Source organism: Protopterus annectens, chromosome 4.part1 (genome assembly GCF_019279795.1).
Source record: "Protopterus annectens isolate FY-2018-M chromosome 4.part1, PAN1.0, whole genome shotgun sequence".
Classification (NCBI taxonomy): domain Eukaryota; kingdom Metazoa; phylum Chordata; order Ceratodontiformes; family Protopteridae; genus Protopterus; species Protopterus annectens.
This window is the reverse complement of record NC_056734.1, coordinates 172588161-172605247: the sequence shown is the minus strand read 5'-3', so window position 1 is coordinate 172605247 and position 17087 is coordinate 172588161. Positions and strand designations below refer to the sequence as shown.

Sequence of the window (17087 nt, the reverse complement as noted above, 5' to 3'; positions counted from 1 at the left end):
GATCCGATCCGGCAGCTTTCCAAGCTCCAAGATCCGAGCTCCTAGCTCCTCCTCCCTACCCATACTCCCCTACTACCAACCATATTACCCCAGATCGTTTTTTGCCGCGGCTGAAGAAACTTCCTTGTGAAGAGCTCCTGGCTGGGTGAGATCATTGCTGGTTTTAAACCAACTTTTCTAATCAAAGTTGTCGTTGTGTGTGTGTTAGTTCCCTTTTTCTGCTTCTTGTGCTAGTTTTGGTCCCTTTTCTGTTAAATTAATTATTAGCTTTTCTTCACTCCCCTCCCCCTCCTAGTGTTTGGGTGTGTGTGTGAATGATGTCGGAAGGGCCTAAGGCCATTTTTTCAAAATGTACTGAGTGTGGCCACAAGCTTTCTCCAGCTGATGGCCACACTCAGTGCGTTTTGTGCCTGGGGGCAACACACTTGTCAGAGGCCTGCCAGATCAGCGCGGCATTTAACCCCCGGGCACTTCTGGATAGGAAGAACAAGCTGATCCTGGTGGGAAAGTTCCCCCAGGAGTCGGCTTCTTCTTCCTCTCCCGTTCGGGCTCCAGCTGCTTCGACAGCTTCGGCACCGCCTATCCCCTTAGCTCTACCCGGGACTCAACCTCCCTCATCGGGTTTGAGCTCTGGGGAAACTAGTGCCTCTTCCCTTAAAGAGAAGAGGCACAAGGATAAGGAAGGACATAAGTCCCACAAAAGGCGGGCCGAATTTCATTCTTCGGCTCCGCCAGCGAAACTACTTAAGTCTCCCTCGAGGGTCTCCGGATCCCCCTCCTCTCAGCGCCGTTCGCCCTGTTTTTCGCCAGAGCCGGAGGAGGAGGATAGGTCTCCCTCGAGATGTTCGAGGCGGCCATCCAGGCCCGCCTCGACTACTTCATCTAGGTCAACCTGAAGCATCTCTGAAGCGGATATGGATCGGATGATGCATCGGTTCTTACAGACCCAAATGCAGATGGGGATGCTCCTGCCTCCCCCCCCCTCTGGGGGGGAGTGCAGCCCCCATATTTGCCCCGATCACTCCTTCTCCGACTCGTTTTTGGGTCTTGGAGTCATCGGATCCAGGCCCTTTTGGACCCGGGGAATTGTTGGCGCCGATAGCGGTGGTTTCTTCGACGCCGACTATACCTTCGAGCTTGTCGGACCCGAGCTCTCGGGGCCGAGGGCTGAGCATCGGATCCGAGGGAGTTGCTGTGTCTTCGGCGCTGTTGGCGTCAGAGCACACCTCTGCCTCGGCACCGACTGCATCGGCTCCGACCCCGATCCCTTCCTCGGATCCGAGGAGATTGCTCTCAGAGGCTGGCGAGAGTGGCTCTCCTTCGGCTTTTGAGGTAGTGGAGAGGGTACTGTTGAGGTCCTCCAGATCCCCGACCCGGGCTTCGGATCCACCCGTACCCCCACTGTACGAGGGTCTGTCTTCCATCATCCGTCCATCTGGACAGCCTGCCCAAGCCCTCCAGCTGGTTCCCGTGGAGGAACAACAACCCGTGGACGAGCCCTCTTTGGACAATCCCACCGAGGAGGTTCCTCGAAAACATCGGTGCAAAAGGAGGCACCTGGACTCCCCCGAGTCCGTTACCACAGACACAGACTTAGATGATACGGAGGGTTCCCCCAGGTCACCCCCTGAAGATGTCTCCTTTGGAGACATCATGGAAATGTTGCGTATCAGAGGGGGGTGGTCAGCCCAAAAGCCCTCCCTTGATGAGTCTGTGTTCCTGGAGGTCTTTGAGGCAGGCCCATCTACCTCCTGGGTGTCCCCTCCAGCCGACCCCCTGGTGGACTTAATAACCACCAGGGCTTGGAAGGAGCCCGACACCGTGGAGCCAATCCCTAGGTGCCCCGATAAAGTCCTCAGCCCACCCACAGATAGACCGTCTTGGGCCAAAGGAACCCCCGTTGATGCTATGTTGGTGGCGGCGGCCACCAAGAAAGAACTTGCACAGGAGAGTTCTTCGGTTCACCCGCCAGATAAGGAATCTCGAGCGCTTGACCGAATTGGGAAGTGGATGTTTGCTTCAGCGACCTTTTCCATAAGGGCGCTGAACTATATGGCACATATCATTAGGCTACAGCGAGACTTGATTAAAGAATACGCTGCAGCCCCCCCGGAGTCCATGTCGGTCCCAGACAAAAAGGTTTTTGAGACTCGAATGGCCACTCTAAAATCCATCTCCAATACGTCTATGCGGGTTCTCTCCCATGCAACGGAGGGAGCTGCTAGAGCTAGCGGAGCCAGGGTCGTCTTGCGATGTCTCTCCTCGCTCCGTCTGTGCGACTTCTCAGACCCCTTCAAGGCGTCCTTCGTGAACGTCCCTTTTGACGGTTCTGCCTTGTTTGGCAAAACTGTTCGCGACACGCTGGTCCAAAGCGAGAAGGACGGGAAGACGCTGTCTGCCGTCAGAGTCCGCTTCTCTAATCCCCAAAGATCCTTCTCCAGGAATCAGAGGGGACAAAAGAAGCTGTGGTTCCATAAGTCTCAGTAATCCCATCCTGCTGCGGACCACTCGTCCTCTAGAGGCAGAGGAGGACAAGGTGGACGCCGGCCCAGAGGCAGAGGGGGGGCCGCATAATTTCGGGTCTAGAGAACCTTTCTCGGACAGACCCGCGCAACAGCCCTGAGGGCTTGCCCTACTGTCCCTCTCTGGAGGCAGTCGGGGGGCGATTGTCGGAGCACCTGTCAAACTGGGAGTCCCTTACAACAGATCGATGGGTGCTCCGGATTATATCCAGAGGTTACTCCATTCCATTCATAAACCTTCCCCCCAAACCCAGACGTCTCCCCGATGTCCCACCCGATCAGAGGGAGGCAGCGGCTTTGGAGATTTCAAAGCTGCTAAGAAAAAGAGCCATCCGGCCCGTCCCCCCAGACCAGTCTGGATTGGGTTATTACTCCAGGTTCTTTTTGGTGCCAAAGAAAACGGGGGACCTCAGACCCATCTTAGACCTTTCCGCCCTGAACCTGTTCATACCCAAGGAAAAGTTCCGGATGGTCACTCTCCAATCTATTCTCCCCCTTCTGAGGGAGAACGACTGGATGTGCTCGTTAGACCTCAAGGATGAGTATTACCACATATTAATGGACAAACGATCCAGGAGGTTCCTTCGCTTCCAGCTCGGAGCCAGTCATTATCAATTCAGGGTTCTTCCATTCGGCCTCACCTCAGCCCCCAGAGTGTTCACCAAGGTCATGGCAGTGGTTACAGCCCACCTGAGACTCCAGGGCATTCAGGTCTTTCCTTACCTAGACGACTGGCTCCTCACCGCGACCAACAGACATCAGCTCTGTGTGGCGAGAGATTATGCTCTGTCTCTGGCCCACAACCTAGGCATCTCAGTGAATGAGCAGAAATCCTGCCTGTGCCCCACTCAAGCCCTAGAATTCATAGGGGCCAGGTTAGATACACGAATCTCCAGAGTTGTTCTAACGTCAGTCAGGCTAAACAGCTTGTCGTTTCAGGTGTTAGCCCTTCTTCGGAGCCCTGCTCCTCCAGCAGAGTTAGTCCTGAGGGCACTGGGGTCTATGTCAGCAGCGATCGGCCTCTCTCTTCATGCCCATCTGCAAATGCGCATATTACAATGGACCCTTCAAGTCCAATGGTCCGTGCCGATCCACCCGTTATGCATGCCAATACCCCTGAGCAGGGTGTGCAGGGACTCCCTTCTGTGGTGGTTACAGGCACAGGAACTCAGAGAAGGGAGGCCCTTTGTGATTCCCCCGGTCAAAGCCACGTTGACCACGGACGCTTCTTGCCTCGGGTGGGGGGGGCATTGTTCAGGCAGATCCGTTCAAGGCACATGGACTTCCCCAGAGACCGCATTGCATATCAATGTCCTAGAGATGAGGGCAGTGCTTTTGGCGTTGCAAGCTCTCCACGACCTTCTTCCCCTAGGAACTATTGCAATCCAGACGGACAACATGTCAGTAGTCTGGTATATAAACAAACAAGGAGGGACCAGATCTTATCCCCTGTGTCAAGAAGCCACGAGAGTGTGGGAATGGGCGATTTCCACCAACCGCTTTCTGATAGCAACGCACATTCCAGGAAGGTCCAACATATTAGCGGACAAGCTAAGTCGAGTGTTCCTCACTCCATACGAGTGGTCTCTGAATCCGTCTGTTGTGAAGCACATCTTCCACAAATGGGGTCAGCCTCGCTGCGACCTTTTCACTTCTCCTTTAAACACAAAATGCAGTGAGTACTTTGCGATAGTTCCCCCCAGGGGGGAGACCCCCAGAGATGCTCTAGTCCATGCTTGGCCTCCCGGACTTCTTTATGCTTATCCCCCCCTCCCACTTATGATGAAATTCATCCAGAAAGCCTGTCGGTTGGGGAGCAGAGTTATCCTCATAGCCCCATTCTGGCCTCGACAGATCTGGTTCCCCTTTCTGCGGTTTCACTGTGTGGCTCCCCCATGGATTCTGGATCCCAGTCCAGACCTAATCTCGCACCCAGCGAGATGCCATACCCCAAACCTGGTCAATCTCAAACTTGCTGCTTGGTTGATCCAGTTCCATTAATGGCTAGGACTCCCGGTATCTCGTCCCCCGTTAAGGCCATTCTGGTGGCGGCTCATAAACCATCTACCAGAAAACTTTACAACAGTAAATGGAAACGTTTTTCCATCTGGGCCAGAGATAAAGAATTGGACCCATTTACTGTCCCTATTCCGACTATTCTGGACTTCCTTTCCCTGCTTTTTAGACAGGGAGCAAGTGCCTCCACAGTCAAGGTGCAGTTGGCGGCCATTTTCCATTTTCACGTGGGGGACGGCATAGGCTCCTTAGCATCTACAAAGTTGTGCAAAACCTTCTTAAGAGGTGTTTTTCTTTTAAAACCACCTGTCAAGACTGTAGTTCCCCCGTGGGATCTCACTCTGGTCTTATACAAGCCTTAACAAGACCACCTTTCGAGCCGGCGGCCTTGGTTCCCTTGAAGTTCTTATCATGGAAAACGGCTTTCTTAGTGGCTATTACTTCAGCTAAGAGGGTTTCGGAATTACAAGCTCTGTGTATCAAACCTCCGTACCGTATCTTTCACAAAGATAGAGTGTCCCTCAGGACTAATCCGTCTTTCTTGCCTAAGGTGGCTACAGAATCAAACATTAATCAATCAATAAATCTTCCTGTATTTTTCCCAAATTTTCACACCAAAGGCGAGTACATGTTGCACAAATTGGATGTACACAGACAACTGCGTTTTTACTTGCACAGGACTAGAGAGTTTCACAAGTTGGACCAGTTGTTTGTTTCCTATGCAAAGTCAGCCATGGGCAAGGCAATTACTAAAGTGACTGTAGCAAATTGGATCTGTCAATGCATTATGCTGGGATACACTTAATCTGGGAAGCCAGCTCCGGTTGGCGTCCGTGCTCATTCCACAAGATCTGTAGCTACCTCAACAGCTTTTTGGTCTAGGGTTCCAATAGACGATATTTGTTCAGCAGCTACCTGGTCCTCATCTCATACGTTCATTTCTCATTACAAACTGGATATGATATCCAGGAGTAGGGCTTCTTTTGGCTCCGCGGTGCTTCGGAGTATCCTTCCGTAAGGACCACCCAAGTTCTTATAGGTTAGCTTGGGACTCTGTCCCACAGGTTGCAGATCAAATGAAGTAACTACTTCAGATAAAGAAGTTATGTACTCACCATAACGTTCCATCTGAGTAGATACTTAATTTGTCTGCAACCGACCCCCCTGCCATCCCCCGAACCTCGGGAATTTTCTGATAATTCGGAGTTGGTTTCTGTCTCGAGTTGGTGAGGCAAAAAAAAATGATCTGAGGTAATGTGGTTGGTAGTAGGGGATTATGGGTAGGGGGAGGAGCTAGGAGCTCGGATCTTGGAGCTTGGAAAGCTGCCAGATCGGATCCGAGGTCGGATCCGACACCCACAGGTTGCAGACAAATGAAGTATCTACTCAGATGGAACGTTATGGTGAGTACATAACTTCTTTTTTTTATATATTGAAAATGTTTATCCTCTGGTACCTGCCATTCCTATGTTGTCACATTAAACACTTTTATATCCTAGGATGGTTATTCTGTTTTTATTAGTTTTAAATGTCCATATTGTTTGCTAGCTAGTTATTCAGTACATGAACTTATATGTTGCATTTTACTGTAATGAAAATTTCTACTGCTTTCACTCTTAAGGCAAGTAGTTTTATAGTTATGGGCTGATAGCTGTTGCTAGCAAACAAATATTCTTTGTAGTGTATCCATAAGTCAGCAGTTACTTGTTTAGGACCATATTTCCCATTATGGATCTTAGCTTCCTTTGGCTTTCAAAATTCCATCACATTTTTTTCGCACTGCCAGAACAAAATAACAAAAATCCTACTAGGTATCATCTCTCCTGTCATTGTAATGCTAGTTTTTCCTTTTGCTTCAGTGTTGTATTTGGATGCAGTATAAAGTGATTTGACACATTAATATAGCAGTGAATACCAAGATACATTAATAAAAATGTAGTTTTGGGGTGCAATTTTGCTTTAAGTGCTCTAGTGCTACTTAGTAGTAGTAAAATATCAGCATACTATTTTTATTTCACTAAAATGCTGAAACAATGCTGGAGAGATAGGTGTGTATCCCAGAGACTACCCCATCTATGGAACAGGCTCCCCATCCATGTGAAGCAGAGTTCCTTCTTTAAGCAATTCAAGTGCAAGTTGGACAACTGGATGGGAAACCGGAAATTCATCCCTGGTTTGACACCTATCTCTCTAATGGACAGAGATAACCTGTAAATAGTTCATCTCCCAGGCCCATGCTTACACTTATCAAGGGTATCAGAACTTGTCAGAGATTTGGGATGCATGGCTAGGCTTAAAAAGGCCCTTCTGGTCATTAGCCTATTAACACCTATGAACAAGCTAACAAGTGCATGCCTTGCCATTGTCTGTATGGTTACTATAACAGTTTTTAACAGAGGACATTTTTTGATGTAGAGCATTTTCTGACTACAAGTTATAATGTTGCTTTCTGCTACTGTGATTTAACTAAGATATAGTGAAAAAAAAGTATACATTTGAAGTTTCAAGTGGAGTCTTCCTTTAAGTGCCACTGAAACAGCAGTCACATAGCAACGGATCATTGCTGTCTGACATGAAGTACTATTAGCTACAAGCTGACAAAAGTATGGCTTACCAGTATGGTTACTATTGCATTTTTGATACAAAAGATGTATTTATAGGCATTTTCTGGTAGTGGAGTGTCATTTTTGCTTTTCATGTTGTAGGTTTTGCTTGGAGCAGTAACTTTTATGCTGTTGCATACTTTATGTTAATTAGGTGTCCTTAATTTTAACTAGATGTCCCTGAGTTACCAGGGCTTTAGCCCTAATTCTTTGTTGTAGAAGTTGAGAGGTATGCCCCGCCTCAGTGTGCCTAGATATCCCTTTAACAAAGGAACTATAGAAGAATGAGGCAGTTAAGTCACTTGCTAACAGTTTGTGGGGAGTCTTCAGGTCAGCTTCTGGCCCTCTTTCCTATGCAGCTTATGATAATGATGTTGTATGTATTATGGAGTTGGGTAATGTGGAAAGAAACAAGCACATTATTTGTTTCTCTTTCATTTTTCTAAGGATAACGAAACCTTAAAACAGCTGAGAATAAATGGAAATAAGATCGGAAATAAAGGTGGAATGCACTTTGCTTCTATGTTACAGATAAATGCTACTTTGGAGGAACTGGACCTTGGAGACACAGATCTGGTAAGTTAGATAATGCAGTTTAAATGATCAGTACAAGTTATTTTAGTCTTTTGAATTTCATTAGGCATTAGTGGTTTACTTGATTCATGACCATTTTAACTTTTTACTGGTGTTGGGGGTCTAGCTGTAGTCTTTTGTTGCACTACTCAGATTTAAAATTGGTAATTAAAACTGATATTTAAAAAAATATTTTTCCACTTTCTGCATCTGCATAATTATACTAAATTTTTGATGCTCGGATAAAACATAACCCTGCTCTAATGAAAAAGTATTCTGGTAAAACAAAAACAAATGTGAAGTCAGACCATATTTTTGGAAAAGAGGGGAATTTGTCTGTAACTGCATGGTTGGTACCCTAGATTCGGTCACAAAGCTGGCTAGTTTGAGGAAGGTATGACTGAGCACTTGAAGAATGTCTCTCCTGCCTGGGATGGTGAGTGTGAGAGAAGCAAAACTTGAATGCCGAACTGACTGACCTGAGGACAAGATTGAAGATGCAGTTGCATGGTCAGACCATACAGTGTGGCTATGACGAAGATGACAGACATATTTGGGCATAGGCAGGTGTGACATGCTGGATCTGGGTCACCTGACTGAAAGCCATTAATCAGATTCAGTCTCAACAAACAACAATGTAATTTAAACTGCATTCAAGCAATGCATTTTTTTCAGGGGGGGGCAAAGCTGAACTCACTTCCTGTGTTCTGGGTTATACCGATTGTACGTTTTAAATCAGTTCTTTAATTTCTGCAACACAGTGGTAAGGAAAATTATTGCAGTGACATGTTTGACAGAATCAGCAATTTTGTTAACTGATCAAAATGCTGATTTACATAGTCTGCTGTCAAAAAAGCGAGCCTTGTCCTGTGACATGCCTACTTACTTATGTGGTTGTGTCTAAATGGGAAAAAAAGCCTGTAGCCTAACTGAAAGACAGCCACTCATGCTCATTTTAATGCATACAGATTCTAGTTCTGTGCCTGGTTAACCTAATAGCCAGCTGAACCACCTTGAGGAGACTGAAGCTGCTACTGAGGCACTTCTTGACCAGAAGATGTGGCCTCATCTAATGAGGATTACACCTAAGTTATCAGGTGAGCACAAGTGTTCAGAAAGTGGTAGCTTGTGACCAAAATGTCTATGGGAGGTTGGGGTAGTTCATCCTGAGGAGGAGGTCAACAAATAATTCAATGTTGTCATGAAAGTAAATAAAATTAAGTTTTTGAAATTGTTCATACTGCTAATGATTTAAATTATATCAGCCTTTCTTGTAGTATTTGACTGCTGGGAGCAGGGAGCTTTCAGATATGTATTGTTTTTTGTGATATGTATTCCCAAATAAATATGAAGTTGATGGCTCTCCCAGCCCTCCAGGCCAGAGAGTATAAAATTCTGAGTAAGTCACTAAATTTTAGGAGTATTTTCATAGTTTGTGGAACCCCTCTTCCCCTCTAAGGCTTTAATGTTATTTTCACGTCTCATAAAACCTATTAATAAAATGTGTTACAATTCCAAATCTGGCTCTCCTGGTTGGGGGTGGAAATGGACTGAGGTGTTCCTGTTCAGGGAAATGTTTAGGAAACATTCTAAAATTTTTCAAATTGCCTGCCCTACTTCACCTGATATTAGCCCAGGATAATTAGACCGTTTTTTACAGCCTTCTAATGTTTCTCAAAACAGAATTGCATAGAGACCGTTATACCACTTACCCCCTAGCAATGCCCCTTCCCTAAACCAGGATTTTTAGTTCAGACTCAGAACATTCCGTCATCTTCTGTTTCATTTTTTATTAATATATTTAAGAAGAAGTAAGTAGAGGAAAATAAAATATAACTTTAGAAGTAAATAAATGTTGTAGCATAATTTAGACAAAAACTTCGGGATAAAACAACTAGAAAACAAAATTAAGGGACATGATGAAAAAATGAATAAGTTGTAAGCCACTGATGAATGATAAACTGTAAAAACAAATTGATAGGACAATCGGCTTAGGAATTAAATAAACATGGCTAGGAGTAGTAATAACATAAGCACAATACATTGATGGGATGTAAAATATCAAAATGTAAACTGGGTTTTTAAAAGAATCTAGATTCTCTGTTGATGTGCTATAGCATTCACCTAATTCAGACAGAGACAGAAACACATTGGATAAATAACTCTGAGTGAAAAAATGAAGCAAGAGATGCAAACATTAGAAAATTGTTGGTGGCGAACTGTGAAGCCTTCAACTGTTTCATTCTAAGGAAGGGCTTACTGTTAAGTTCCAAATTGTTTATTTTTAATTTCCAGTGGACTAATGCAAAATTTACCAAGAAACGGTCAGTGCAGAAAAACATCAATACATAACTGAAGACACCAGGCAGACAGGTGTTGCTTCCCAGAAATGCCATTTCCTCATATGTCCAGCACAGTATCAATGCAGGAATAATCCAAATGAAGCCTAGAGTGCAACAGAAAAAGGATCTATTAAATTGACAGCCAACAGCTTACCAAATGTCAAAAATTAAGAACCAATCTAATAAACAATGCAGAAGCTGTCAAGCCACCACATGTTACGGCCCCATCAACTTGAAAAAGAAATGCAGTCATACAAGATCATCCAGATCCTCTGTTCAGGTGAAAAACATCCAAGATGTCCCACACTGAAGATACACTTGAACTGCCACTCCACCCCTTTTCAGCCAATAAAGGACATCTGGCTTTGAGAACAAAAACAGAAAGATAGTACCAATATCAGGCAACATTTCTCAGCTGTCAAAAAGCAGTAACACAAGGTATTTTATTTTAGTTATTTCCATTTGTTAACTGGGTTAGAATATCAATCTTGATGGACCACAAAGGATGTAGCAAAGTGGTATCCAGAATGTAAACATCCTCCAATGAGTAAAAAAGAGCAGTAGAGCAGCGAAACACAACTCATCTGTCATATAAAGCTAAGAGGGCAGACAAAAATTTGGCAAAATAATAGGAACTGTGACAAGAAGAGAATACATATTTGTGCTGTGCAGCTAGTCACTATCATCTTCCCATATGAGCTGTATCTCCAAAATCTGTCATGCTGATATCCTTTCTAGAAAGGTGTATTTTTTTACGTAATGGCTTTATCCCTCCATCTATTTTTTGATAACCTGCTTTATCTTTTACAGGGTAACAGGTATGCAGGAGTTTATACCAGCAGACACTGAATGCAAAGCTTTGAAGCTCATTCTGCACAGGCCACTGGTCTATTACAGAACTCACACACAGACTCGCATGACGCTACGTGCACACCTGTGGGCAGTTAAGAAGAGTGCCAGTCAACCTACTGCATGCTTATTGGAGGCAGGACGAAACTGGAGCACCAAGAGAAAACCCACACAAATTCAAAAAATGGAATGCAGACTTAGTACAAAAGGCACCCAGGCAAGAATTGAACTGGAGAACCTTTGGCATCATTGCTGCTTGTTGCTCCACTATTTATCCCATAAAGACGTTATTAGTGCTGCAGTGGTAGTGTTGTCACCTCACAGCAAGAGGTTCTCCAGTTCGATTCTTGGCTGGGGTACCTTCTGTGCGGAGTCTGCATGTCCTCCCTGGGTTCGTATGGGTTTCCTCCGGGTGCTCTGGTTTCCTCTCACTTTACAAAGACATGGGTCTGTAGCATTTCTCCCTGGGCCTCCGCTGAAAATTGGCTTTGTTCCAAGCCGGACTTTCCCAGTTAACAAATGTTAAATAAATAAATTTGTAAGACATCCATTCATATTTTTGTCCCTTGTTGCAAAAGTCCTTCATTTTAAGAATCAGTTCTGCCCTTCTTCTCTTCCATCAGAGATATCTTCTCATCTTTCAGGCCTATTTGATAATAGAAATAATTATTTTCAGCCAAATTTCTGATAGCAGTTCTCCTTAATGCACTTTGCATCATATTGTGGTCATTGGTGTAGCTTTTAAATATGAGTCTGGTCACTGTTCAGCATCCATTTTATAGCTCAATAAAATATTTTGAATCTTTCTTTCCAACGTGATAATCTAACAGAACATTAATGTGCTGATGCCCTCTGTATGCTTCTAGCAGTCTCCTCCAGGCAGCCATCTTTCTTTGCTAGAAAGGCTGCTGCTCCCTTCTTTGGTTGTTCCTATTGTCAGATGCAGGGGGTTTGGTACTTGAGCTCCATCCTCTCCCTTGGTGTAGAATGTATGTATTGTTTTTTGTGGTATGCATTCCCAAATAAATATGAAGTTGATGGCTCTCACACTCACCCCTTTCTAATAGAGTATGACAATGGGTAGAGGAAGTGTACATTTAAATTGTGTTTTTTCAAAATTTTCTTTGGTCACTTCTTCAATACTTCTTTGCAATATTCGCCATAATATTTTGTCTTCTTTCCTGAAGGTTCTACAGATTGAAACATCTTTCTGTGCTGCTATTACTTCTTTCAAATTATTTTATTACACTCCTACATTGCCATGGTTTTAGGTCTGCATATTGTTGTAAACAGGATTCTAAGACCCTTTCTTCTATTCATTAAGTGCTGTTATGAAGTCAGAAATCTCTACTACATAGCTACAGTACTGACATGTAAAAAGGTTTAAGTGTTAGCTCTGTGGCAGAGTGATGGAGCCCTAACCACGACCCAGGTTACTTGGGTTTGACTGGAGATCCCAGCACCTGAGGAGTCTGCTGCAAAAGGATAGCAAAGATATCAGTATTTCACTAACCCACATATCCTGGGGGAGGGCTTTTAAGCACAGGATGATATCTGCAGTGGTAATATTGGGGAATGTAACCTAAACTTACAAAAACTGGGCAGACAACAAGCATTCTCTGCCTGCAAGTTGAGAATATGGGCTGGGAATGGGTAAGGCATAAACAAAAAATTCCCTATGCTGCACATACGAGACTGCACTGAGATACCTCAACCTACTCACACAATGGAAAAAAGCATTGGATTAGGTTAGGAGGGTCAGGCTAGACAAATGTGGCAATAGGCTACCACAGGACAAGGATCACAGTTGAGTAACACTTCGAAAACCAAAAGCAGTGAGGATGATATGAGATCCAAGCATCTGAGCTCAATGAGGAGGCACCAGTGGCAACCAATGGTATGCTGTAGAGAGTACAAAAATGTTTACTGTTAAAAATAATTTTTTAAAGCCTTGATTGTTTTCAACTGCTGTCACCGAAGTATGTATACTGCATTCAGCCCAGCTGTTTCGTATTACTGCTTTAGCTAATATAGACCTGTGCTTGATTTGGTAAAGTCAGACTTTCCTTCAAAGATGGCAGTTTGCCTGTATGTTGTATGCAAAGCAAAGATGTGATGTTTCTCTATGCCTCTACTCTGCTACATCAGTCAGTTTTCACCTTATCTTCTGCCTGTGCAGGGTGGGGGTATATCTTACAGTGATGCACCACTAATATTCCCCGATATGTACTTCATTTAAAATGCTGGCAGTACCTCATGACAACGTTATTGCTTGACCACACGAAAAGTAGCAAAACACCAGACCAAATAACAATCCTTGTTGGGGTCCCAGAAATACCACAGCTCGAACAGAAGAGTTGAATAAAAACTTTATTCCATACGAAAAATGAAACAGCAAAGTCAAGTTAAAAACATGAAAGTCTTCCCTGGTTATTGCTTGCATTTTTAAAAATGTTATTTACCCAGCTGTGATTCTTGTACAGAGTAAGCCTACAGTCATATTTGTCGATCAGTAAAAAGTACTCAGACATTTGTCGTATTTACTGATTTGTAAATAGTCTTTATAGTTCTTAAACTAATTACATGTTTTAGAGTGACAGTGTCATACCTAGCAAAGTCTAAATACATTTTTTTTTCCTGCAGACAGTGAATAAGATTGAAGATTGTGAATAGTTCACTAAATTTAACAAATCTACAAGATGCTTTAAAGTTCTTGAATCTTATTGATCAGACAAAGAAATTAAAAAAAAATGTTGAGAGTAGATGGATGCCTTCTGAGTTTCATGGTTAACAAATAAATGTATGTATAGGTTAAAAAAACATTCTTCACTGTCAGATGTTAATTAGCATTTGTAATCAATTATGGCTATATAATAGGATGAAAGCAGGAATAGAATGGGGGTACAGAATACATTATTAATATCTTAGCAGACAAAGCAGTCTGTAAAAATGAATTGAGTAATATTACCTTGTTCATAGGGTTTTACTAAACATACAGCCGATGAGACTATGGAGAGGTACTGTCATGTCATCCAGTATTGGTGGGACATTATTAGAGCTCCCCATAAAGTATATAACCCCCACTTATTCCAGGTAAAAAATTGATATCCCTCCAGTGTACTCATACAGACTAGCTTTAAAGGATGTCAGGGAAGCAGTCTGTTTGCTGTGTGAGGAGTGCCTGTTCCAGAAACAGGGAATACTTTGGGCAAGGTACCAGGAATGCTAGCTTGTATGTTAATATGGTCATATAGATTTAAGTCTCAAGGGCAGTTGTTTGCTTTACCAATGATTATATTTAGGTGAAGGAGTTAAAAGAATTTCCTCCCTCTGAATAACACAGATCTCATTTGCCACCTGAATGAATAGTTATACTTCTTGTGGCTCTGATATCCTGTGGAGTTTGGTGATAAGTCAAAGACTTTATTATATTTTTTTTGTCTTCCAGGTATTACCCTTTCCCTTTTACACATATAAATGTACGTTTATAGTTGTACATATCTTTGACTTCTTGCACTTTGTTGTTTACAAATTTAGTGTTAAAATTCAATGTGTTAGTTATTATCATCATTATTATTATTATTCTTAACAGTAGATTTTTCCATAAGGTATTTATTATACATTTGCTGTGGTTAATACTTTAGACTTATAGATATTAGATAGATACTTATAAGTGTTGTATTAGATAGATACTTATAAGTGTGTATGTGTGTGTGTGTGTGTGTGTGTGTGTGTATGTATGTATATATATATATATATATATATATATATATATATATATATATATATATATGTATATATATATGTGCCTTATTTCAGAGAAATACTAATGCTTCAAAAACAGAAAAAATAACTAGAGAAGAAATACTGAAAATACTAAACAAACTCCTTTGGCATAACAAAAAGAAAAAAGACCAGCATCACTAGAACTGATTTATTTTAACGCTTTCATTCTGCCATATCCAAGAACTTCTTCAGAAATTAGCTTAGTAATACAACACTTTGAAACAAATACTAGTAACCAAAGCAATAAAACAGAAAAGAACCAATAAAAGCAGTAGAATAATAACAGGATACTAAGTGACTGCTAGAATATATCAGAATATATCAGGACAATTAACATGAACAATGTAGAAAACATGACTGTAGTGAAACCCAAGATTAACAGTGCCATCTCAAAGCACATTTTAAATTTAAGCTGTCATTTAACCCAGGTGCAGAGTCAGCTCCCAATAGGAGCTGCCATCTAAGTTCTTTCACTTCGAGAAGTGTGGCATAGTCTCCAAAAAATAATTCAAGGTGTTCAAGCACCATAAAAGTGAAAATTTTACAAAATTGCGGCATGATTTTGAATGTCTAGCCAGTGCATTATAAAAATCATTATTTCTAATTGCACCATAGTGCTCCTTGATCCTGTCAGAATGTTTGCGTCATGTTTTTTACATTGTTCATGTTAATTGTCCTGAAATATTCTAGCAGTCACATAGTATCCTGTTGATGTTCTACTGCTTTTATTGTTTTTTTTATGTTTTTATTGCTTTGGCTACTAATATTTGCTTCAAAGTGTTGCATTACTAAGCCAATTTCTGAAGAAGTTCTTGGATATGACAGAACAAAAGCGCTAAAATAAATCGGTTCTAGTGATGTTGGTTTTTCTTCTTTTTGTTATGCCAAAGTTTGTTTAGTATATATATATATATATACGTGTGTGTGTGTGTGTGTGTGTGTGTGTGTGTGTGTGTGTGTATGTGTGTGTGTGTGTTATATATATATATATATATATATATATATATATATATATATATAGAGAGAGAGAGAGAGGAAGAAAGATATATATATATATATATATATATATATATATGTATGTAGATACACATATATATATATACTTGTGTATATATACACAGTGGATATAAAAAAGTTTACACACTCCTGTTAAAATGCCAGGTTGTTGTGATATAAAAAAATGAGACCACAATAAATCATTTCAAAACTTTTCCCACCTTTAATGTGACCTATAACTTGTACAATTCAATTAAAAAACAAACAAATCTGTTAGGGGAAAATATATAAAAAATAAAAAACGTACAATACGCTGGTTGCATACGTGTGCACACCCTTAAACTAATATTTTGTTTTGTGTGCACACCCTTAAACTAATACTTTGTTGAAGCACCTTTTGATTTATTTACAGTATTCATTCTTCTTGGGTACACACCTGCCATCAGTTAAAGAGGCTCTGATTATCCCTAAATAAAGTTCAGCTGACCTAGTAGGATTTTCCTGACATTTACTCAGTTGTCTGCTACAACAAAAGCCATGGTTCGCAGACAGCTTACAAAGCATCCCTTCTTCCCTCTCTAAGAACCATCCCAAATTTAGAAAACTTCAAAACTCAGCTTACCAAACACCTGGCCACAAAATGGAAATGCAATTGCCACCATCCAACCTAATCTTCCTAAGTACATTCCCCTGGGGGTTTTCCCTCTCGGGTTCCTAAGCCCTCAATAACTCTCCTTCAGCTATGCTCCCACGAGCATTTTCTAAGCTCTCCCATCTCTATTAGCTACTTATTTCATATAATTCAACAATGTAAATGTTGTATATAGCTTTCCATTACTAACTTCTATTCTGAAATTGTGCATGTATAGTGTATCCTCATTTTACTTAAAAGTATGAATATAAAATATCTTCACACCTAATATCTGAGTGTGCACCCTAAAGAAAATGTATAAACAATAATTCTGCACTCAGTGCTTTTTGCATATTTTCAAGGTACTTACTTGTAACTGTTTCCATGTTGTGTAAGACTGACATCCTTGTATTTTTGTATCTAATCTGTATTATGTATCTTGGAGCTTTTCTCCCCGGGCCTCCACTGAAAATGGGTCACTCTGACCCAGTGGACTTTCCTGGTAATCAAACTGGAAATAAATAAATCAAAGGGATCTCATTGTTGAAAAGTATCAGTCAGGAGAAGGGTACAAAAACATTCCACAGCATTGAATATACCATGGAATACAGTGAAGACAGTCATCAAAAAGTAGAGAAAATATGGGACAACAGTGACGTTGCAAAGAACTAGACGTCCCTCCAAAATTGATGAAAAGACAAGATGAAAACTGGTCAGGGAGGCTGCCAAGAGACCTACAGCAACACTGAAGGATCTGCAGGAATTTCTG

The 17087-nt window shown here is 42.0% G+C and overlaps 1 protein-coding gene across 2 annotated transcripts in view; it reads left to right on the top strand.

The window, feature by feature from the left end:
• LRRC34 (leucine rich repeat containing 34) overlaps positions 1-17087 on the top strand; it is a 958875-nt gene that overhangs the window by 379010 nt on the left and 562778 nt on the right. For both annotated transcript variants that reach the window (XM_044070081.1, XM_044070080.1), the window contains one exon: positions 7589-7717. In XM_044070081.1, coding sequence (XP_043926016.1) covers positions 7589-7717 — 129 coding nt within the window. The remainder of the gene's footprint in view (positions 1-7588; positions 7718-17087) is intronic.